Source organism: Vulpes vulpes, chromosome 6, assembly GCF_048418805.1.
Source record: "Vulpes vulpes isolate BD-2025 chromosome 6, VulVul3, whole genome shotgun sequence".
In the NCBI taxonomy this organism is placed as follows: Eukaryota; Metazoa; Chordata; class Mammalia; order Carnivora; family Canidae; genus Vulpes; species Vulpes vulpes.
In genome coordinates, this window is record NC_132785.1 from 108,653,878 (window position 1) to 108,674,502 (window position 20,625).

The window sequence follows — 20,625 nt, forward strand, 5'->3', positions numbered from 1 at the left end:
GTTGACTGGACCTTCAAACTCAACAGTTCCAATGTAGGCTCTGATCTAGCCTTGTGGTATGATTTAAAAGCCACACTATCTTCCTGAATAACAGCTACTTATAGCATAAACAGAGCAAATGGATTAGCATATGTATTATAACAAACTCCATTTGAAAAGTATACTTTACCTACGTTCCAAAAACTTTAAGATCCTTTTTTCTAAAAACATAAAAAAAGTTCATACATATATAGCACTGTACCATAGATTATCTGGGAAACCTAGGATGATTACAGAATCATTCTGGCCCTTTACTTGGGAGCTGCAGAGAGCAACTTCCAGAAAAATATCACACTGGCTTTGCAGGTATCCTTACTGACAAATTTCTAGGAGTTGTATGTTTGGGAGAGAGAAGAAAAGTAGGGTAGGGAAGCACAGTGGATTTCTCAACTATTAATAGTATCATTTTCATTACAATGGCCTCACTCTACTATCCCAACCACACACCCACAGATATATACACATACAATTCCATTCTATTCTGTCTTTCATTGTATTTCTAGATATAAATTGTATTGAACCTAGAGAATCTTCATATATCATAAAGTTTATAATTAAACTTCAAAATGTTCCATCAGCTGAGATAATCTCTTTGGGCAAGGATTACCTCATGTTTTGGCCATTATTTCCACCTTTAAAAGCATTTCATGGGGCACCTGGTTGGCTCAGTGGTTGAGCATCTGCCTTTGGCTCAGGTTGTGATCCCGGGGTCCTGGGATCGAGTCCCCCATCAGGTTCCCCGCAGGGACCCTGCTCCTCCCTCTGCTTATGGCTCTGCCTCTCTTTCTGTGTCTCTCATGAATAAATAAATAAAATCAAAAAAAAACAAAAGCATTTCATGCTAGTGAATACTACATACTTACCATTCTCATGTAGGACATCCACAGCTATAGTTGTCAGGTCTTTAGTACAAGTAGCCCGAACATCCTCAGTAGGAGCAGTGAATGTGCTAAGTCCAGTTATTTTGTTGATGTAAACCATTCTCCCTAGGGCTACATCAAAATGCTGCTGCCAATCCAAAGAACATGTGCTTGACTCTTCATCTACAGAACAAGTTCTTGCTATAGATTCTTCACTCTGAAAACAAGTTCCATTCTGGTCAGGAGTGGAAACTTCTACATGACTCACTGACATTCTATTGGGAGAATCAGGACTTCCTATCTGTGGTTCTGAAGCTATAAGAACATCTGAATCTTTACTGACATCTTTAGAACGATCACAGGGTAACACCAAAGGAGTTTCTGGTATCACAGAATTCTCTGTTGTACTCTTGTTAGAGGATGTTTCACTATCTTTATTGAAGGAATTATCCTGTGTGACAGAGTCCAACACTGGAATGATGTCACTCTCTGTTTTTTCATACTTGTTTTTAGTTAACTCACAAGAATCTAGGGTTAACCCACTGCACAAGTCATGGTCTTTCCTACTGGAATCTGACTGTGGAAGTTCATCAAAATGACTCATCATTTCCACTGCTTGAGTCTCTCCTTCGGAACCTTTCATTCTGGATAATTTAGAGGCTAAAGATTTAGGAGACTGCTTGACATCCAAAGGTTTTCTGCTAAAATGAGATAATTCCTCTAGAGTTATAGGACTTTCTCTTAAGCAAGGCATCTGTTGTTCCAAACAATCTTCTTCATTGGAGAACGGAAACTTCTTTGGGTAAAGCATGTGACTTACTGGTTGACAACTATTATTTGAGTCATGTTTCATTGTAGCTACTTTATAAATGTCTGAGTTGTCTAAGTGATTCTGGTCTTTCCATGGAATGCCAGGTTCAACTTGAGGACTGAGACTGGTAGAGATTTCAAAATTATTATTTTCTACCACTTCCATATTCAGAGGATTTTTAACCTTCCCATATTGCCTCTTAAACTTCTCTAAAGATCCTAGTTGTGAACCTAAGCTTAGCTTTTTATGGGTTATGGGTTTAGAGGAACAAATCAATTTATTTATTTTCTTACTACCATTTGAAATATGTGTACACCAAGGGGAAGAGGATGTGTCAGGTAATAAGCAATCTATTTGTGAGTTTTTACTACTTTCCTGAGAAATAGAAACATTTTTATAAGTTGCTATAGGTTTGTTCTCTACCCCATACCTTATATTTGTTCTGCATAATTTTTTGTTAGACAGTTGAGCAAATTTCTTATTTAAAGTGCTGGTTCTATCTTTGATTTCTGGAGTCTGAAGTGAATGGCACACTCTATTTAGAAACGTTTCTCTGGCACTCATGGGACCAGGCTGAATACAATTTTTAAGTAAATGTTCTCTTTCAGTTGACTTAGTTTGCTCATTTTGTACCACATGAGTTATAAAGCCAGTGGAACATAATTTAACTTGTCCATAACTAAAAACGTTTGTTCTTCCACAATTACTAGGCTGTTTTTTTTTCTCTTCCTCTCTCTGAGCACCATGTAGTCTCAATAGTGTTGTTGCAAAAGGCAGAGATTGGCATCCCATTTCGGTAGCATCTTTAAATCTCTCTAGTTGATACCGAATTCCATTATTTTTCAGGATACTGGCAGCCATGCCATTAACAATAGTATTTGTATTTTGTATTTCTAGATCATCTCCACTCTTCTCAAAGCAGTATGATGTCTGAAAAGGGCTTGCAAACATTTCTGAATGGATTCTACTGAGATTTTCTGAAGAGTTAAGTTCTAAGCAAAGTTTTTTATGTTTTTCATTTTCTCCTGATTCTGATACTTCAGCTGTCTGTTGTTCCAAGATCCCTGATTCTGAGCAAGAGCTATCTTTGGTTTGTAAAGATGACTCCATCACTTTACTATGGCTTGGGTCAACTGATTCATAATTATACAAAAATGAATCATTTGTCTTTCTTCTGATACCTTCCAAATCTCTAGAATTCTCGGTGTTTCTTCTGTTTTCTATAGTAGCTTTTCTTTTCACAGCTTTTGATTGAATATTAAACATTTCATAGGAATCCGAAATACTATTACATGCTTCTTGGAAATTGACCTGGTCACCTTTCTCATCAGAGGGCACATGCTTCTGAAGAGTAGCACTAAATAAACTAAAATCATTATCTTCACTAAATTCTTTAATGTCCTCACCTGATAATTCCATAAATAATTTTTCTTTCTTTAAAAACATTTTCACTGCTTCCTGAATGCAAACCAAAACAGTATCCCAGTCTTGAAATTCAATCAGCGTTTTTGCTGGCTCCATGCACACATCATATTCACAGAATTGGCACTGCATATTGATTACATATATCCCATGGAGTTCTGGATTAGCCCGATGCCGAGGACTTGAATTCACTTGTCTACTGGATGAGCCATTCTTTGGTTTGCATATAATACTTTCTCTCCTCAATAAAAAATCAATGAATTTATGCAGCTTTGTCCTTAAAACTAGTCTTTTGTTCACAAACAAAAACTGCATGTTCTTGTTGTAATGTGCCTCAGAGCTGATATAGCCACTAAGCTCAAATTCCTTATATTTAAATTTTATTTCTCTTAATTTTTGGGATTTACCCAGTCCATAAATTTGACAAAATCGGGAACATACGTCTTTGGTTTTAGGGACCTGAAGAACCATGGAACCAGAAACATCATTTCTCAAAGAGAAAGAAATGGAAGGGTGCATGAGTGAGAGAGCTTCTATCCTCTGCCTAACCTTCTCAAACTCCAGTCTAGGGTCCATGCATTTCCTTCTTACAGGTAACTGATAAAATAGGTTATATACTGTTACTGTTGTCCCAGCACTTGGTCTAGTCAAGTCAGCTTCACAAGCTTTCAGGGCTTTTCCATTCTGAAACAGTTTCACAAAAGTTTTCATTGTCCTGTTTTTCTTGGATGAAATTTCCACAGCGCTGGCCATGTCAGCTATACTTGCCAAGGCCTCCCCTCGGAAACCATAAAACCTGGGATTCTCCAAGTCCTGTATAGAGTTGCATTTACTAGTGAAATAACGATTTCCCACCTTGTCTATATCATCACTCCCCATCCCGAATCCATTGTCTATCACTTGAACTTGGAAGGTTTCCATGTTCACCCTGACGGCCACACATTTTGCTTCAGCATCAATACTGTTGAGGACAAGCTCCTCAACACACTGGCCTAAGGAGCATATTGCCAAACCGGAGCGCAATCTGGCCTGTACTTCAACTGACAAGCACTTGATCATGGCAAGGTAGAAAGCTGGTAAGAACGCCAGGCACTGGTTTCCTTCTTTCACTGGAAATAATTGCCTATGGGAGAAAACAAAACAAAACACACACACACAATCAAAGCCTCCGAGTCACACAGCATTATCCATCTCTCTCAAGCATTACAGAGAAATACCATTTGAGGTAAATTAAATCTCTTATTAAACCACATTGTAAAAAAATAAAACAACACAAATTACTGCTTTGATCTCTAGGCAGATCACACAGCTCATGTTTGGTGCGATGGATTTAATATCCAAAGCGGCATTCACAATTTCGTAATTTTCACTGCTTCTTTCTAAATCCCACATGCCCTAAAGTGAAATCATAATCACACTTGAAGCTGACCCGTAAGACAGTGTTCAAAATTCTAATCACTTCACCAAAAACAGATGTTCAAATTAAATTCAGCTAGAAATTCACACACACACACACACACACAAAAAAAAACCCAAGCTAGTTTCATAATATTTATACATTACACAATAACCATGACTTTTAGTAAAAACTCATAATGAAGTGTTAAAAGACGGAGGAAACTTAAAAACTCAAATTGTCTCAAGAAGAGATGGGCATTAAGAGGTTATTATTATTCATCACTAATTGGTTAAATGTTGCCTCAGAGGAAAGAGACTGGGAATGGGAATGGGTAGGGCAGGAACTTCCTTTTCACGATCAACCTTTCTGTAGCATTTGATTTTTGAATCTTGTTCACACTTTGAGAAACAGTTTTCGGAAGCTGACAGCATTTTGGTATCTGACAGGTGGCTACACACTACCTTAGCAAGAGTGATGTTCTCCTGCCGCATAAATTAAGGTTAGAGTGCCATTCAAGGTCTCCTTCCTTCTTCACAGGTGAGAGGGCAGCGTGACTGGACCTCTCGCAGGGGGGAGGAGGAGTTCTCCAAAGCCAGGAACACCAGAGCTAAATCGCAGATTTGATGTTTTTTCCTGTTTGTTTTGTTTTTTAAGATAAGTAACTTTGCAGCCCGCAGCAAATGACCCGGGGAACGTCTAATGGGTATGCTGTTTGTTACCCAACCAACCTAACGATTTCTTGAGGACATCGCAGTCTTCCGTGGGCCACGGTCTGGTGCAGGTCCCCAGGGGCGGGGACTCCCGGGCGCAGGCCCGCCGCTGCAGGCCCCCAGGCTCCGGCTCCACCCCGTCCCCTCCCCCAACTCGCCGGCCGAGCCCGGCCGCCCCGCCGCACGAGGCCTCCGGCCGCCTCCTGCGCAGCGGGGTCCCAAGCACGCCCGCGGAGGTCGTCACGGCCTCTCCGCCGTGACAAGGCTCCCGGGACCGTCCTCTGGACGCGTGCCTTCCCCCGAGTCCCCCTGAAGAGCGCCTCACCAACTCCAGGCCACCAACCGCCTCGGACGCCGGGCGCGCGCACGTCGGCTCGCGAGGCTCATGCACGCGCCACGAGCCTGCGCAGCGGAGGCGACTGGCTAGGAACGAGCGTTCGTCGGCGACACGCAAATGCGCATGCGCACCGGCTGTTCTCTGATTGGGAGGCTAGGTGGGGGGTCTCCAACCGCTGGTACCCCGAACTCTCCGTCCTTACACCTCGTTAGCATGATGTGAAAAGCTGTTCCCGGCAGTTTTCACTTTTGCTTTTCTCGTTTTCCTTTCCTCTTTCTTCCTTCGCGCCTACTGCCTACCATTTAATTCAATTTGCGTTTTGTAGGTCTTTGACTAGAAGGTCAACTATCTGAAGGTGGGGATTTTATCTGTTTTGTTTACAGTGCCTGTCCTGTTAAGGTACTCAATGGGTGAATAAATCCACAGCCTCCCATCTTCTGTAGTTACAGCATTTCAGAGGTGGAAGAGACTGAGAAACTAGCTCAACCCTCTTAATTTACAGGCAAGGACACCAAGACTCCTTTCATTGACTTTTATTGATGTTCCTAATGCCCCCGCAGCTCCTTTTCTAACTGATGAGAACTGTAAGAACACTGTGAGAATAGGTGTTTGGGAAATTATTAACCAATCCTGTTTTTGCTGTCTCATTTTCATTGAAACCTATCATTTTCAAAAATTGTAATTTATGACAAGTCCAGTGAGCATTTGCTGTATACCTGTTTAATGGCTGACCAAGACAAATTGGGAAACGTGAAGGGCTGATGAAGCAAAATCCTGATTATTGCTTGTAGGGCTGCTGTAACAAAATACCAGACTGGCTTAAACAATAGAAATTTATTTTGTCACAGTTTTGGAGGCTATAAATCTGAGGTCAAGATGTTGACAAGTTGATTTCTTCTGAGGCTTCTCTTCTTGGCTTGTAGATGGCTGTCTTCTCCCTGTGTCTTCACATGTTCTTTTCCTCTATGCATGTACATGCCTGTGTCCAATTTCCTCTTTTTTTAAGGACACTGGGGCACATTGGATTGAGGCCTACTCTAATGACCTCATTTAACCTTAATTACCTCTCCAAAGGTGCTATCTCTATATAGTCACATTCTGAGGTACTGTTAAGACTTAAACACATGAATTTGGGGGTAGGCAAGGTATGTGTGATACAATTTAGTCCATAGCATTGCTTTATATGAAATCCTTGCCCAGAGGAGAGGAATGACAGCAGATACTCCAGAAAAGTAAAAGTAATATGTCTAAAATGTCATTTGAACAACTAACAAATTGAAATTGTGGTATTTGTTATTATTAGGTATGGAATTTCCGGAAGAAAACTGCATGGAAGCCATTTTAAAAAGTGATTCAGAGTTAACTGCTTTTTCTTTCAGCTCTCTTTAAATTACATTAAAATTCTCTTCCCACAGATGTTTACTGATATATAACCTCTTATATTGCTCAAAATGAAGTTCACCAAAAATAAAGACAGGACCCTATGCAGAAGGTTCTAGTGTAGCTTTATTTATTTAGAACTGTGTAGAGTTGTCATCTTTCTATCATACATATATTATACAGTAATATTCAAATACCTATACTAACATAACTTACTGACCCATTCTAATACTGAACACAGACTAGTTCTATAATAACAATAAAAACAAAGCCAGCAAGTTTATTTTAGAAAATTTAAATTCAGGCCATTATTTCACAATTTGGAAATCTGAGTAATCCAACTTTAAGATGACTTTCTCATTCCTGAAGTTTGCTCTGTCGATGTGTGATTTGGGACTTCCTTTTGTCTCAAGCCATTCCTGCATAAGACGCACTTTGGAGACGGGACCTTGCAATTGTCCTTGCACTGTGCCCTGGTCAGTGTTCTGGACCCAGCCAACCAATCCCAGCTTTTTACCCTCAGCCTAAGGGAAAGAAAAATACAAGAGAGAGTAAAATCCAGTGAGATTGGACAAAACAGTGAGACTACAATCTGTTGCCAGAATCTTGGCCTAGAATCAAGCCACTGAAACTAATTTGATGTTGTCCAGAACAGTCAAAACAGAACTACAGCAAGGAGAATCTCATTGACCTTAACATGAAGTGTTGGCCATTTGACTCCACTTCCTTCTTCTACCCTATAAAACCTAGGCACTAGAAATTTTCACTATATAGTCAATTTGGTTAAGTACTAAAGACTTAAGTACTAACGCAAATCAGATGCTTTCAAAACCATTCCCTAAGGCTAATTGTTGTTAGGATACTGGGCTGTATCTTGCTCATTTTCCCTTCTCCTAATCAAGAATCTAGTGGGTATATTAAATAGAAAAAGCATGAAGTTATCTGATCCTTCTCTTTGTCTTCAGCCAAGACCACACCTAAACAAATCCAGATGAATGAGTGTTCATTGTATCTTTAGAGATCATTATTTCCTGGGCAACACATTCATTTGTTCTCACTTTAGAAAAATTGTCTAATCCAAGGTATTTATGTTATATCCAAAGTCCACTTTCTGTCCTCCTCCTAGAGAAGGAAAAAGCATGTAGTGATCAGTCTCTGAACATCAAAGTTTCATGAGACTACATAACTATAAGGTTTTCACTTGACTTTCTTCTGTCTAAATAATCACACCTTTAAAGTAGAATAAGTCTATCAAGACCATGTAATCATTGTAGTTGCTTTTCTCTTAGTCTTTCCAACATTTTTTCCTCTAAGTCATGAAACTGTGGAACGACTGAAAAACTGGGAGAGGTAGCAATGTTTAGAGATAAATTTTTTTGGTAAAATTTGCAAGCAGAAATATTAGAAAAGTTATCATTAAAGTAACTTATCTAAATGGAAAGAATCGGATTACAAAAGAAAATGGGAGTTACCATGACTGCATGCCCAAATGCCAGAGGAGTGACCTAGCAAATATGGGAAATTGCTGCAGTTGGCCAAAGAAAATGTTCTGCACAGCAAAACCATGTTTGATGAGAAACTAAAGTATCTATCAAATCAGTTATGTTCAAAGCAAAGACATGTTTGTATAATGAACAAAAAGAGACTGCAGTCAAATAACAATTTAAGGGATACAGGGGAAATTAAGGAAGGAAAAAAAATAGAAGATACCTACAGCACATATTAAGTGCCAAAGATGGGGGTCATAAAAAAAGGATGCAGAGAATAGATTTTAAGGAAGACTACATCCAATTGACTTTGTGTAACAATTGCACTCTTCTGCTTCAAATTAACCTAGGAGAACTGGCTATCCCCAGCTCTTTCAAATTAACTCACATGGTAACTAGCTATAATGATTATATTGAATTTTGAGCAGTAGTTTATAAAGTCAAATAGATATACTTTTTAAAGATTTTGTTTATTTGATTGAGAGAGAGAAAGCATGAGCAGGGGGAAGAGCAGAGGGAAAAGGGAGAGGCAGGCTCCCTACTGAGTGGGGAGCCAAGGACATGGGGCTCAATCCCATGACTCTGAGCTGAAGGCAGACACTTAACTAACTGCCCCTCCCAGGTGCCCCTCAAGTAAATCTTTAAATTGCAATGTGATTTATCTGAACTCTTAAGAGTGAAAAAAAAAACCCCAAATGTGACTGGTATTGAGGATGGGAATTTCCGGTAGGTTGTTTTGTATTTTGTTTTTGTTTTTTTCTTAAAGATTTTATTTATTCATGAGAGACACACACACACAGAGAGGCAGAGATACAGGCAGCGGGAATAGCAGGCTTCAAGCATGGAGCCCGACGTGGGACTCGATCCCGGGACTCCAAGATCACACCCCGGGCCAAAGACAGGCGCTAAACCACTGAACCATCCAGGGATCCCCCTCCGGTAGGTTTTAATTGTGCATTTGATTCTGTTCTTTTTTTTTTTTTTTTAAGATTTTATTTATTTATTCATGAGAGGCGGAGAGAAAGAGAGGCAGAGGGAGAAGCAGGCTCCATGCAGGGATGCCCGACGTGGGACTCGACCCAGGGTCTCCAGGATCACACTCCGGGCTGAAGGCAGCACTAAACTGCTGGACCACCGAGGCTGCCCTGATTCTGTTCTTATTTTGAAATGATAGTATAATGTTGCTGACTCGTGTTCCATTTTGAATATCTAAGCAAGTAGTGTTTGTTCCTAAGAAAAATCCAAAAAGGCTAATTCTTCCTCATAGTCATATTCTGGAAACATTATTTTAAGGAACATAATCACCAATTCCAGTTTCAATCTAAAAAGAAATTCCCTTCAGATCAATAACCTAGACTTCCAACTTAGGAAGCTAGAAAAAGAAGATCAAGCCAAATTCCAAACAAGCAGAAAGATAAAAATAATAAAGATTAGACTAGGAGTTAATAAAATAAAGCATAGAAAAAAAGAGAAAAATCAATGAAACCATAAGTTGGTTCTTTAAAAAAGATCAACCAAATTGCCAAGTTTTTAGCTAGACTGATAAAAAAAGAGAGAGAAGGCTCAAATTACTAAAATCAGTAATTAAAGAGGGGACAGTACCACTAACCTTACAAAAATGAAAAGGATTATAAGGGAACACCATAAACAATTGTGTGCCAACAAATTAGATAACTTAGATGAAAAAGGAAGATTCCTAAAAAGACTCAAACTACTAAAACTGACTCAAGAAGAAATAGGCAATCTGAATAGACCTATAACAAGTAAAGAGATTGAATTAGTAATTTAAAACTTCCCACAAAGAAAAGCCTAGAACTAGATGGCTTCACAGGTATACCAAATGTTTAAAGAAGACTCTTTCACCAATCCTTCACAAACTCTTCCAAAAAACAGAAGAAAATTCCCAAATCATTCCGTTAGCCAGTATTGCCCTCACATCAAACTTAGGCAAAGACATCACAAGAAAAGAAAACTATAAACTAATATCACTTATGAATATAGACACAAAACTCTCCCACAAAATATGAGCAAATCAAATCCAGCAACATATAAAAAGGATGGCACACCATGATTCATCCCAGGAATGAATGGACAGTTAAACAGAAAAATCAATACACCATAGTTTAAAAATCACATTTTTTAAAAAAGATTTTATTTATTTATTTGACAGAGCAAGCGAGCACAAGCAGGGGAAATGAGTGGCAGAAGGCAAGGGAGAAGCAGGCTCCCACAGAACCTGATATGGGGCTCAATCCCAGGACCCTGAGACCATGACCTGAGCAGACACTTAATGGACTGAGCCATCCAGGTGCCCCTAAAATTCATATTATTTAAAACACAATATTAATAAATAAAGTAAAATACCATATTAATAAATGAAACAAAACAGATGATCAACTCATTAGATGGAAAAAAATTGACAAAATCCAACACTCAAACTAGGAATAAAAAGGAACATACTCACCCTGATATAGAAAGCATCTGTGAAAAACCCACAGCTCACATCATATCTAATGGTGAAAGACTGAACAGTTTCTCCCTATGATCAGGAGGAACAAGACAAGTGGCTCTTGCCACTTTTATTCAATATTATACGGGAGGTTCTAGCCAGGGCAGGGAAAAAGAAATAAAAGGCATTCGGAGAACACACTTTGCATGACCTCAATCTTTTAAAATTCATTAATACTTTAAAAATGAAATAAAACAACAAAAAACCACAATAAGATACCATTTCATACTCATTAGATTGGCCCTAATAAAAAAGACAATAGCAGTTGTTGACAAGAATCTAGAGAAATTGACATTCTCACACATTTTTAGAGAGGATATACATGGTACAGCTGCTTTGGAAAATAGTTTGGCAGTTCTGTAAAAAGTCATACAGAGACTTACTAGGTGACCCAGCAATCTACTCTTAGGTATATATACCCAAGGGGATTGAAAATGTTTACATAAAAACAAATATATAAAGGTTCACAGCATCATTATGCTGTGAATAATTAGATATTATATATCTAATTTATAAATTAAATTTTATCATTAGTAGGTCTGTATAGGAAAAAACATAGTATATATAGGGTTTGGTACTAACCACGGTTTCAGGTAATCACTGGGGGTCTTGGAATGTATTACCTGCAGATAAGGGGGGCTAGTATACTGATACATGCTATGATATGGATAAACCTCGAAAACATGTTAAATACGGCAAACACAAAAGACCACATATTACATAATCCCATTTATATTAAATGTCCAGAATAGGCAAGTCCATAGAGACAGAGATGAAGTTAATGAATGCCAGGGGCTGCAGAGGGATGGGATTTCTTTTTGGGATAATGAAACATTCTGGAATTAATGCACAACTTTGTGACTACACTAAAAACCACTAAAATCCACTTTTATTTAAAAGGGTGAATTTTCCAATCAAGAAATGGGCGGAAGCCATGAACAGACATTTCTCCAAAGAAGACATACAAATGGCCAACAGACACATGAAAAAAATGCTCAACATCACTTGGTATCCGGGAAATACATATCAAAACCACAATGAGATACCACCTCACACCAGTCAGAATGGCATGAAATGACAGGTGTTAGCGAGGATGTGGAGAAAGAGGAACCCTCTTTCACTTTTGGTGAAAATGCAAGTTGGTGCAGCCACTCTGGAAAACAGTATGGAGGTTCCTCAAAGGGTTGAATAAATAGAGCTACCCTATGACCTAGCAATTGCACTACTGGGTATTTACCCCAAAGATACAAAGGTAGTGATATGAAGGGGCACCTGCACCCCAATGTTTATAGCAGCAATGTCCACAATAGCCAAACTATGGGAAGAGCCCAGATGCCCATCAACAGATGAATGGATAAAGAAGATGTGGTATAGGGACACCTGGGTGGCTCAACCATTAAGCGTTTGCCTTTAGCTCAGGGTGTGATCCCAGGATCTGGGATCGAGTCTTGCATAGGGCTCCCTGTGAGGAGCCTGCTTCTCCCTCTGCCTATGTATCTGCCTCTCCCTCATGAATAAATAAATAAATCTTAAAAAAAAAAAAAAAAGATGGTGTGGTATAAATATACCATGGACTACTATTCAGCCATCAAGGAAAAATGAAATCTTGCCATTTGCAATGATGTGGATGGAGCTAGAGGATATTATGCTAAGTGAAATAAGTCAATAAGAGAAAGACAATTATCATATGATCTCACTCATATGTGGAATTTAAAAAAACAAAACAGAGGATCATAGGGCAAGAGAGGAAAAAATAAAACAAGACAAAATCAGAGATGAAGACAAACCATAAGAGACTCTTAATCATAGGAAACAAATTGAGGATTGCTGAGGGGAGGGGGAATGGGGGTATGGGGTGACTGGGCGATGGACATTAAGGAAGACACGTGACGTAATGAGCACTGGGTGTTATATAAGACTGGGTATTATATAAGACTGATGAGCCACTGATCTCTATCCCTGAAACCAAGAATACATTATATGTTAATTGAATTTAAACAAAAATTTTAAAAAGTGTTAATGATACAGAAAAAAGGGGTGAATTTTATGGGATGTCAATTATATTTCAACTTTTTAAAAAGTCCCTTTGAGGGATCCCTGGGTGGCGCAGCGGTTTGGCGCCTGCCTTTGGCCCAGGGCGCGATCCTGGAGACCCGGGATCGAATCCCACGTCGGGCTCTCGGTGCATGGAGCCTGCTTCTCCCTCCGCCTGTGTCTCTGCCTCTCTCTCTCTCTCTCTCTGTGACTATCATAAATAAATAAAAATTAAAAAAAAAAAAGAGGCCAGATATCAACAAACAAAGAGACTGTCATGAAAGAAAACAACTGTTGAAATGAACACATGGTTAAATGACTGTAAGTAATAAGGAATAAGCTCCAAGTCTAATGCAAAAGAAAAAGAGATGGTATTTTCCTTGCAGTTTTCCAAATCAATATTTGTTGCCTGCATTCTTTTATTGTCTCTCTGAACTGGGGGGTGTGGAGACAGTAGAGAAAGATGGGCTATCTTACTGTCTTGTCCTTTTCCCTCAAAAACTTCAATTAATCTTTAGGCTGTCATCCCCATTTACTAAGTCACAGGAATTTACCCTGCATAATTGGTACCAAAGCTAACTGCAACATAACTTTTGCTATGACTTTTCAAGAATTCTTTCTTTTTAAAAATATTTATTTGAGAATGAAAGAGATAGTAAGAGACAGCATAAGCAGGAAGGAGAGGGAGAAGCAGGCACCCCACTGAGCAGGAAGCCTGATGTAGGGCTCAATCCCAGGACCCTGGGATCATGACCCAAGCCAAAGGCAGATGCTCAACCGACTGAGCCACCCAGGTGCCCCCAGCAATTCTCTTTCAACAAGCACTTCATATATGAGTATGAAACGGGAGGAAATGATTTGCAAGTGATTGGAAAAAAGAGGTAATGACATGTAACATTCATATTTCAAAGATTGCAGGGTTGAATTTTATGTGCCACAGTACCAGGAATGGGACACTTGGAAAGCTCTGCAGTCTTGACTCATTATCTTTGGGGTTGGCCATACATGAAGAAGGCAAAAGCCAGATATCCCTTTGACAGAGACAGAAGGAATATTGAGATTGCAATTACGTGCACATGTTGTGGGAAGATTAGTGACAATAAAGCCATCATCCATGGTTAGCTCATCCGCACAATTACTCCACAACACTCTACTAGGAACACTAGACCCACATCCAGTGTCACCATTACCTACCCTGGAATAGATATTTTCATTAGAAAAGCTTTAGCCCGGAAAGGTAACTCTTCTTTCAGAGCTATAATAAGCAGAAAGAAATCCAGTGGGGGAATGGGCAAGGTTGACGAAGTGAAAGAGGTCTGAAGAAAATCCAGCAGCTTCCTACAGAGGAAGCAATTACATATATTTCATAAACATCATGAGTTCATCTAAACGCCCCCTGATCCAAGCACCTGAGTGGCTCAGTCAATTAAGTGTCTGTCTGCCTTCGGCTCAGGTCATGGTCCCTGGGACCTGGGATCGAGTCCTGCATTGGGCTCCCCGTTCAGTGGGGAGCCTGCTTCTCCCTCTCCCTCTGCCTCTTTTCCTCCCTCGTGCTCTCTCTCTCAAGTAAATAAATAAAATCTTTAAATGCCATCTGATCAACGTTGTCTTTCCTACAAGAATCGTGATCTGGTTTGATAAGACCACAACAGGGAGAACTGGGGATGCCCTCAATTCCCCTTGGGAAGAGAGAAGCTCATTAATATGTGTCTGGTATTCTGGTACCCCCATCAGAAACGAACGATGACAACAGCACATGATTCTGCCATTTACATTGTCTTTTGTCCACTCCAAAGCATTTTCATTCCCACCGCTCTACAAACCACCATGCAGCTACTAGATAGCCAGTTTCCCCCAATACACATTTGTCAGGAACACTGTCTCTTGTTTCCATGCAGGTAACGTAGGTATGTCCCCAAAGCCTGTAGGACACATACCTGAGTGTACTTGCGGAAAAACACCCCTTGGACCTTCCCAAAAATTTCATAATCCACTGATATCAGGGTGTCCCCTTCTGCCATGTTCATGCCCACACCTGTCAGAGACCAGAAAAGCAGAAAAGCAAAGGACTCGTTATCCTATTCCAGGACCTCAAATCCCAAGGAAGAAAGGGTCAGACCCACACTTCTCCATCTGTAACCACTGCGACCTTTCCCTGACATTGTGGTCCTCGAACTTCAGAGCACGTAAGCGGATACGTGCCAGCGCAGGCGTGCTCAGTAACAGGAAGACACCTGGGCTGAGAAGCTTGGGGTCGCAAGTGCCCACAGAGTCCCCTCTGGGGCAGTTACCTGCTTATTCATTTGCCTCCCTACACCTATCCCCGTCCGGCTCCCTCTCCATCCCTTTCTCTTCCCACGGACCCAGCTTCCATTGGCCACCAGAATCCCCTTCTACTAACATTTTAGGGGTATCGAATTATGGACACGCTACGGGGCCCCTTCCTAGGCTCACCCTCCTCGTCCTCCTCTCGGGCGTTCAGGACAGCACGGCCGACCAGCACGCCAACGGTTCCCACTGCAGGGTAGCCTCGGCGCCCGGAAGCCTAGAGAGCGGCCCCTCCTTCGCTGTCTCTCATGCCCATCATCTCCGCCGACCAATCAGAAGTGGAAAGGCTCAGCCAGAGCCCGCCCAGGGGGTGGGGCTTCCAAATACGGTTGTTTGGGAGCACTGGCAAGCCTAAGGTTGGGGATCTGTCCAGAGTCTAGGCGCTGATTCTACAGACCCAGGCCTCACCTCACCTTGGTCACTAAGCGCAACCCTGCTCTCTTTTTCTGGAAAAAGGCGTCGATGAAGAAGCACCTGAAATAAATTCAACCACTCAACAACTATTTACTGAAAGCTTTCTGTGTGCCAGGCACACTTTTAGGTGGTTGACCTACATTAGTGGACAAAAAGGATCACTGGCCTGGATAAACTTAAAATCTGGGGATAGGAAATAGACAATAAACATTGAATACACAAACACATAAATTGAATAGGACACATACAGGCATTCCTGGTCTCACTGCACTTCACAAATATGTTTTTTACAATTGAAGGTTTGTGGCAACCCTGCATTGGTGAAGTCTAACAGTACCATTTTTTCCAACAGCATTTGCTCACTTTGTGCCTCTGAGTTGCACTTTGTTTTTGTTTTTTGTTTTTTTTTTTAAAGATTGTATTTATTTATTCATGAGAGAGACAGAGAGAGAGGCGGAGGCATAGGTAGAGGAAGAAGCAGCCTCCCTGCCCGGAGCCTAATGTGGAATTTGATCCCAGGACCCCGGAATCATGACCTGAGCCGAAGGCAGATGCTCAACTGCTGAGCCACCCAGACATCCCTCTGAGTCACATTTTGGTAATTCTCACAATATTTCAAACTTTTTTTCTTTTCTAAAATTTTTTGGTGGAGAGAGAGAGCGTGAACAGGGAGGAAGGGATGTGAGGCTCAGTCCTGGGACCCTGGGACCATGACCTGAGCCAAAGGCAGATGCTTAACCGACTAAGCCACACAGGTGCCCCAAACTTTTTCATCCTTATTATATTTTTATAATATATCATATATATTTCAGCATTATTATATATAAAAAGGTATGTACATTTTTAAAGACATAATGCAAATGCATACTTAACAGACTATAGTAGAATGCACTGGGAAACCAGCATATTTAAGTTATATTTCTATTTGACTCACTTTATTGCAATATTCACTTTATTGCAGTGATTGGAATAGAGCCCACAATGTCTCTGAAGTATGCCTGTACCTTTCTGCCCTTTTTCTTTCACTTCTCCTCAAATTTGGGGTCATGCCCCAGTCTGGAATTGGTAGCAAGGGGGTAAGTGAATGGGAGGTCCCAGAGGACATTATTCCTCCTTTTGTGCTTATGGAAGCTACCCACCAGATTCTACCTTACTAAAAAAACTCCAAATAATGCTTACCTAAATCGATTGATCACAAGCACAAGCAAAATAACCCATGGCTCCAGAATCACAATTGAATCAATCAGGGACACCTGGTGGCTCAATAGTTGAGCATCTGCCTTGGGCTCAGGGCATGATCCCAGGGTCTGGTATAGGGATCGAGTCCCACATCAGGGTCCTCATAGGGAGCCTGCTTCTCCTTCTGCCTCTGTGTGTCTCTCTCATGAATAAATAAATAGAATCTTAAAAAAAAATTGAATCAATCAGTCTAAGCCAAATGACCAAAATCCATGAATTTCTTTTGAGAAAAGAGAATTGTTGACAGAGTTGTGGCTGATGATTGTTAAAAGTACAGTCATCTTGCAAGCATTTGATTCCAGCTACTCTGATGATTAAGAATATATGAAGGAAAACTGTGGTGTTTCCTGTTCCTCTGTGGATTGCTTTGTATGCATTATGTCCCTTCAGAATATAAGACTCCATTTGTGAATATTCCAGGTGGGCAGACTTGGTGAGGTGAGATGGATTTGCAATGGAAGCCATAAAGATTCATCACTTCACTTGTCCCCCCACTGAAAAGTGAGGATCCAGATCCTGAAGAATCATATAACCTTAGTGCTGGAGTGGGGATAGGGTGGAAAGCTGGATTGAATGTTATGCTTGGCAATATTTGAAAATAATGCTAAACAGAGTGTCCGGTTGATGTTATTTCTTTCTCTAAAACTCATTTTTTTTTGTATTTTATTTTTTAAAGATTTATTTATTTTAGAGAGAGAACATGAGTGGGAGGGGGAGAGGGATGGAGAATCTCAAACAGGCTTGATCTCATGACCATTACTGGGATCACGACCTGAGCTGAAACCAAGAGTTAGACACCCACCCAAATGCACCACCCAGTTGCCCCTAAAATTCATTTAAAAAAACCTAGCTTCTCAAAAGATTTTAAGAAACTATTGTCAAAAAAAAAAAAAAAAAAAGAAACTATTGTCTACTAATATGGGACACTGTAGGATATACAAAGATGAATGATATGTAATCTTTGTCCTCCAAGAGCTTTTCTTTAGTATAAGGGACAAATACGCATGCAAATAATGACAGTAAAATGCACAACGTGCTAGTCAATTCCATGAACATCCACTGAGAGCTCCTCATGAGTCAGCCCTATTCCATGAACATCCACTGAGAGCTCCTCATGAGTCAGCCCTGTCCTACAACAAGAACAGAAAATACTTGAGAGCACAAAAAAGCAAAAAGATTTATTCTGACTGGGAAGATTGGGCAAGTGTTCTTGGAGGAAGTAGCACAATGTCCAAGGTTACACAACCACAACCAGTAAGTAAGTGATGGAGCTGGGATTATTTCCAAACAGTCTGAGTACGGAGCCCCCTTCCATAAATGCTATGCTCTACTACCTCCCAGTGCATGGAACTTGGGTCAAGGTAATTCCACTGATATACAAAAGTGGAAGAAAAAGAAAGAAAAGAAAAGAGAAGAAAAGAGAAGAGAAGAAGAGAAGAGATGAAGAGAAGAGAAGAGAAGAGAAGAAAAGAGAAGAGAAGAAGAGAAGAGTAAGTGTGGGTAGTCAGGTGTGACCAGACCAAGGGTTAACCCTGGCTGCACATAACTGCAACAGCGGAAGCTTTTAAAAATACCAATACCCAGGTCTCACCACCAGAAATTGTTTTCCAGGGAGTCCTAAAGCTTAGCTAGGGTTGCCATACACTGGGCTAGACTCTGGGGAGTCAGGGCTGGAAAGATAGGCTGGACCTAATCTGGCAGATTTAAATACCATGTTAAATTATGTGTTTCAACTTGAAAGTAAAAGTAAAGAAGGTATAGGTAAAGAAGAAGCTCCTGTAGGAGAACCATGGGGGTCAGAGATATTTAAGATTAATTACTCTGGCAGCAACATAAAAAATGAGGTTGAGGAGCAGATGTTGAAGGCAAAAATAGCAAGAGAGTGACGCTGTCCCAAAGAAAAGTGAGGAAGAACTCACCAAGGGCAGTAGAAATGCAAAGGAACAATCATATTTGGGACATTGCAAAGTAAATTAAGCAGAGTCTGCTGACTAATTAGACAGAAGGGGTGACAAAGAGGGAGTGGTGCAGGGCACCTGGGTGGCTCAGTTGGTTGGGCATCTGCCTTTGGCCTGGGTCATGATCCCGGAGTCCTGGGATGGAATCCCGCATTGGGCTCCCTGCTTGGTGGGAAGTCTGCTTCTCCTTCTCCCTCTCTCTCTGTGCTGTGTGTGTGTGCGCTCTCTCTGTGCCCGCTCTCTCTCTGTGTCCGCTCTCTCTCTCTCTCTGTGCTGTCTCTCTCTCAAATAAATAAATAAATCTTTAAAAGAAAAGAGGGAGTGGTGCAAAATAACTGATGCTTTCAGCTCACATGAGAACACTGGACAAAAAGTATATGGGGAAATGGGGAGATGATCATGAGTTTGTTTTCTGTCATATTGAATTTGAGTTTCCTGGGGAATATTCATGGTGGAGGTGCTAAATGGGCAGCTAGAAATTTGAGTCTGTAATGAAGGAGAGAGCCCTAGGCTGAGTATCATTTAAACATAAGAGAGACCTGACATTTCAGCATTTGGTTGAAATCATTAAAGAAGAGAATGCCTGGAACTGTGTGTATATGAGAAATAAGAGGGTTTTGGAGAACACCTAAATTTGGTGGGCAGGCAAAGAAAGGACATAAATGCCCGAGACCTGGAAGAAGATGAAGCAAAAATGTGAAAGAAGAAACCAAGAAGGCGGAGGAGCAAGTGAGAAGAGAGTTCCAAGGGAGTGAAAAATCAATGATGGCAAATGAGTAGGCTAAAGAAATCGGAGCTTTTGTCTTTGGCCATTGGGAAGTCACCAACAGCCCAGCAGTTAAATAAAATGGAAAGGGTGGAAGCCGTTCAACAGGGGACTGGACACTGAAGGGCAGATGAAAGAATGAGGACCACAAATGTACAGCTGTCTATTAAGAAGGCTTGAGGAGAAGAGGAGAAATCCATGAGACCCTACGATGAGAGGCAGCAGGCCATGGGAGATGAGGTTTGCTTTGCAGGGCAAAGTTAAACATATTTTAAAACCAGTGGATAGATACAACTCGAAGTGAGTAAGATGGAGGGGTAACGTGATGGAGTCAAGTCCAGGAGGGTACAGAAAGGGACTGATTCAACAGACCACAAGGAAAGAGAAAGATTTTCTTTTTCCTCAGACACCAGAGGGAAGGAATTCAGGATGAAGGGAGGCACTCTGGGCAATTCAGCCAGACTGGAGGGGAGCTGCAGGAGTTGATGACAGGCAGGCCAGATGCTGACATAATTAGGGCCTGGAGTGTAGCGGGAAATGTCTGAAACTGCATATAGAGAGAAGGCAGTTGAGTCAGCTATGAAAGAAAATAAGGAATCAAAGGACTGGCCCGGAGGAGGGCCCACCAAGGAATGTCTCTGTAACATGTAAAGCTGTAATAATGACATGCTGCAGCATTAACGCCGACTAGTGCTGTCCATTTTATGTCCCAAGTGCATGAATCTTTTTGAGTAGTTACAGGAAAAAAGTAAACCGCCTGTTCCAAACATCTTACACAAACGAACTAAAGCATGAAGACAAATAAACCCCTTTCTAATGTTAACAAGTCACAGAATGTCATTTAGCGTTGAGGACCAGGTTACACCGATCGTTTTCAATCCGGTAGTTAACTTTATTATCGTTACACTTGGCTGAGTCACCGTTGGGCCTCA

General features: G+C 40.8%; 2 protein-coding genes across 10 annotated transcripts in view; both read right to left on the bottom strand.

Annotated features, from left to right (window-relative positions):
• MLH3 (mutL homolog 3) overlaps positions 1-5,691 on the bottom strand; it is a 29,622-nt gene extending 23,931 nt beyond the window's left edge. For 3 of the 9 annotated variants that reach the window (XR_012002252.1, XR_012002251.1, XM_026008616.2), the window contains exons 1-2: positions 5,567-5,649; positions 903-4,255 (exon numbers count right to left, since the gene is read on the bottom strand). Coding sequence is in view for 7 of the 9 variants with exons in the window: in XM_026008616.2 (XP_025864401.2) it covers positions 903-4,255; positions 5,567-5,628 (3,415 nt within the window). In the remaining 2 variants the exon portion in view is untranslated. The other 6 variants (XM_026008615.2, XM_026008617.2, XM_072762049.1 and 3 more) reach the window with 6 other exon arrangements.
• Positions 5,692-7,066: 1,375 nt separating this feature from the next.
• Positions 7,067-15,544, bottom strand: ACYP1 (acylphosphatase 1). The gene is made up of 3 exons (XM_026008625.2): positions 15,443-15,544; positions 14,926-15,023; positions 7,067-7,482 (listed from the first exon to the last, which is right to left on the bottom strand). Exons 2-3 carry the CDS (start codon positions 15,013-15,015, stop codon positions 7,267-7,269), a joined length of 306 nt encoding a protein of 101 aa, XP_025864410.1. The 5' UTR covers positions 15,016-15,023; positions 15,443-15,544; the 3' UTR covers positions 7,067-7,266.
• Between the last annotated feature and the right edge of the window lie 5,081 nt (positions 15,545-20,625).

Bases quoted from the DNA above. Each gene is read 5' to 3' on its own strand.
- ACYP1 (XM_026008625.2), bottom strand. From the start codon at position 15,015: ATGAACATGGCAGAAGGGGACACCCTGATATCAGTGGATTATGAAATT. The intron at 7,483-14,925 runs GTATGTGTCCTA...TCTTTCCCTTAG, and splicing joins TTTTCCGCAAGTACACTCAG to GCTGAGGGTAAAAAGCTGGG.